Genomic DNA, 2,539 nt, shown 5'->3' with positions numbered 1-2,539 from the left:
TTCAAAGACTTTTTGATTTTTTTGACTTAAAATTTAGCACAGGGATTCTTTTCTGTATATTTTTAACCCTTACATTTTGCTTCATAATTTAATTGCATTTTGAGATACTTTATTTATGCACCATTTGTGCATTTTCTCTATCTCATTTCATGTGCAAGTTATTTCTGCATTTATAGCACTAAGCTATAGTAGATGTCATTTGTTTCAAAATTTCTTAAGATTATTTTTTTTAAGAATTTTTCTCAAGACACTTAGTACTTCCATATTTCTCAGGCTATAAATAAAAGGATTCAATACTGGAACTACTATTGTAAACAAAATCCCAGCAGGTATATCTTTATCCCCTTCTTTAAGCAAGTTTGGTCTAATGTACATAAAGAAAATAGACCCATAGAATAAAGAAACAGACAAAAAGTGAGATACACAGGTGGAAAAGGCCTTGACCCTTCCCTCTTTGGATTTCATTTTGAAAATTGTAAAAATAATGTAGACATAAGAAATTAAGACACTACCTATTGTGAAGACTTCAATGGAACCTGCAAAGACAAATAACACAAGTTCATTGACATAAGGATCAACACAGGAGAGTCTGTACAAGGGAAGAATATCACAATAAAAGTGGTTGATAAGATTAGCCCCACAGAAAGCTAACCTAAATAGTAGCCCGACATGAATCATGGAATGTAGGTTTCCAGCTATGAAGGCCCCTGTGGTCATCTGAATGCAGAGTTTCTTGGACATCCTGGTGTGGTATTGCAGTGGACTGCATATGGCCACATAGCGGTCATAGGCCATTGCTGTCAGGAGAAAGCAGTCTGCTGTTTCAACAGTGCAGAGAATATAAAACTGTATGATGCATTCATGAAAGGAAATTATTCTGTCCTCAGAAAAGAAATTCTGTAACATTTTAGGAGTAATAGCACAGGCACAGCCAGAATCCACGAGAGCCAGGTTACCCAGAAAGATATACATTGGTGTGTGAAGTTGATGCTGTGTACAAATCAAGGTCACTAAACCCAGATTCCCCATCATAGTGATTAGATAGATGGAAAAGAATACCACAAATAGAATGTTTTTCAGATCTGGGTGATCTGCAAATCCTGTGAGGATGAACTCAGGTTTCATGGTATAATTTTCTTCAACCATTATTGAATTCTCTGAAAAAAAAATTATTGAATAATTACGTGCTAATTTCTAACATGCCAAAACATCTTTGAGCAATCTTTGGCTCAGAAGAAAAGGAGTATCTTTTACAGTGCTACCTCTGTCATTTCAACCTTGGTAGATGCCCAGTACTGTAGGAGAATCCCTCTTCCTGGTCTACTATGTTTTGGCTATTTATTGAACACTTTCCCAGAATATTTTCAAGGAAAATCTTACTTTGAATGTACAAAGATGGCTTTTGAGTTTGTGAGGGAAATATTCAAAGAAAAAACCTCCGTGAGTTAAAGTTGAATCATAATTTATCTTTCAGAATTAGTATTAGTGTTCCCAAACGTGTTCAATGACTGTGTGTGTAGTAATCAAGAACATTGCTTAAAAGACTACTATTGTCTGTTAGCACTCATGGCATTATTGTGTATAGTACCCAAAAGGTGTAAGTAAATCAGATGTCTGTAGACAGATGAGTGAATAAATAAAGTGTGGTGTACACATACAATGGATTATTTTTTTTCAGCCTTCAATATGGATTTTTGACGCATGTTATAATGTGAATGAATTTTGACAACATTATGCTAAACACCTGAGTCAGACTCAGATATCTCTTACATGAGGTGCCCAGGGGATTCAAATTTAAAATTTATATACACAAACAGAATATAGAATGTTAGTTTGAGAAAATATACAAGATCTGGAGATGGATGGTGATGATGGCTGTGTAATAATGTGAATGTACTTAATGCTACTGACCTGTACACTTAGACATGGCCAAAATGGACAAATATGGATCATACCAAAATAAGCATGTTAATAAAAACTATTGTCATTTATATATTTCTAGTAATTATGCTTAATACCAGTGAATTATGCTCTTAAAAATAACATGCTTTGGGGGAAAAGGGTGCTATATCTGAAATACTTATACTTCTGGGAGGTGGGGAGGAAGTGGGGAGGAGAGATGGAGAGGAGAGGAAAGAAAAAAATAACGTTGTGAGCTGTGATTATAATAAGGCCTCTCAGATTAATTATATCATTTGTAGATGTAATATAACATTATTTATGTGTTCATAGACATGAAGAGATTTCAATTCTGTGAGAGGAAATGGAGGAAATGTTAAAGGTCAAAAGTTGAGAAATTCCATTGTGCGGCTATATGCAAAAATCATGAATAAAATCAACTGTCAGACAGTGAGGGATTGTTTGCAATAAATACAATAACATTTCTATAGTTTTATTCTATGGAAAACTTATACAAATGCATATGGATAATCACTGGAAAATAGATAAAGAATAACAACAGAAAAATCTCAAAGGAAAATATTTTTCACAATTTAAACATGTTTAGCTTTATTACTAAACAAAGAAACATCATTTGAAA

At 33.7% G+C, this 2,539-nt stretch overlaps 1 protein-coding gene across 1 annotated transcript; it reads right to left on the bottom strand.

Annotated features, from left to right (window-relative positions):
• Positions 1-204: 204 nt before the first annotated feature.
• Positions 205-1,146, bottom strand: LOC109698526 (olfactory receptor 5K1-like). Its single transcript, XM_020182811.2, has one exon. The coding sequence runs from the start codon at positions 1,144-1,146 to the stop codon at positions 205-207; it is 942 nt and encodes a 313-aa protein (XP_020038400.1).
• Between the last annotated feature and the right edge of the window lie 1,393 nt (positions 1,147-2,539).

Source organism: Castor canadensis, chromosome 5, assembly GCF_047511655.1.
Source record: "Castor canadensis chromosome 5, mCasCan1.hap1v2, whole genome shotgun sequence".
Lineage (NCBI taxonomy): Eukaryota > Metazoa > Chordata > Mammalia > Rodentia > Castoridae > Castor > Castor canadensis.
The sequence above is the reverse complement of the archived record's forward strand: the minus strand, read 5'-3'. Positions and strand labels throughout refer to the sequence as shown.

Excerpts from the sequence above, each read along its gene's own strand:
- LOC109698526 (XM_020182811.2), bottom strand. The coding sequence starts at position 1,146 with ATGGTTGAAGAAAATTATACCATGAAACCTGAGTTCATCCTCACAGGA.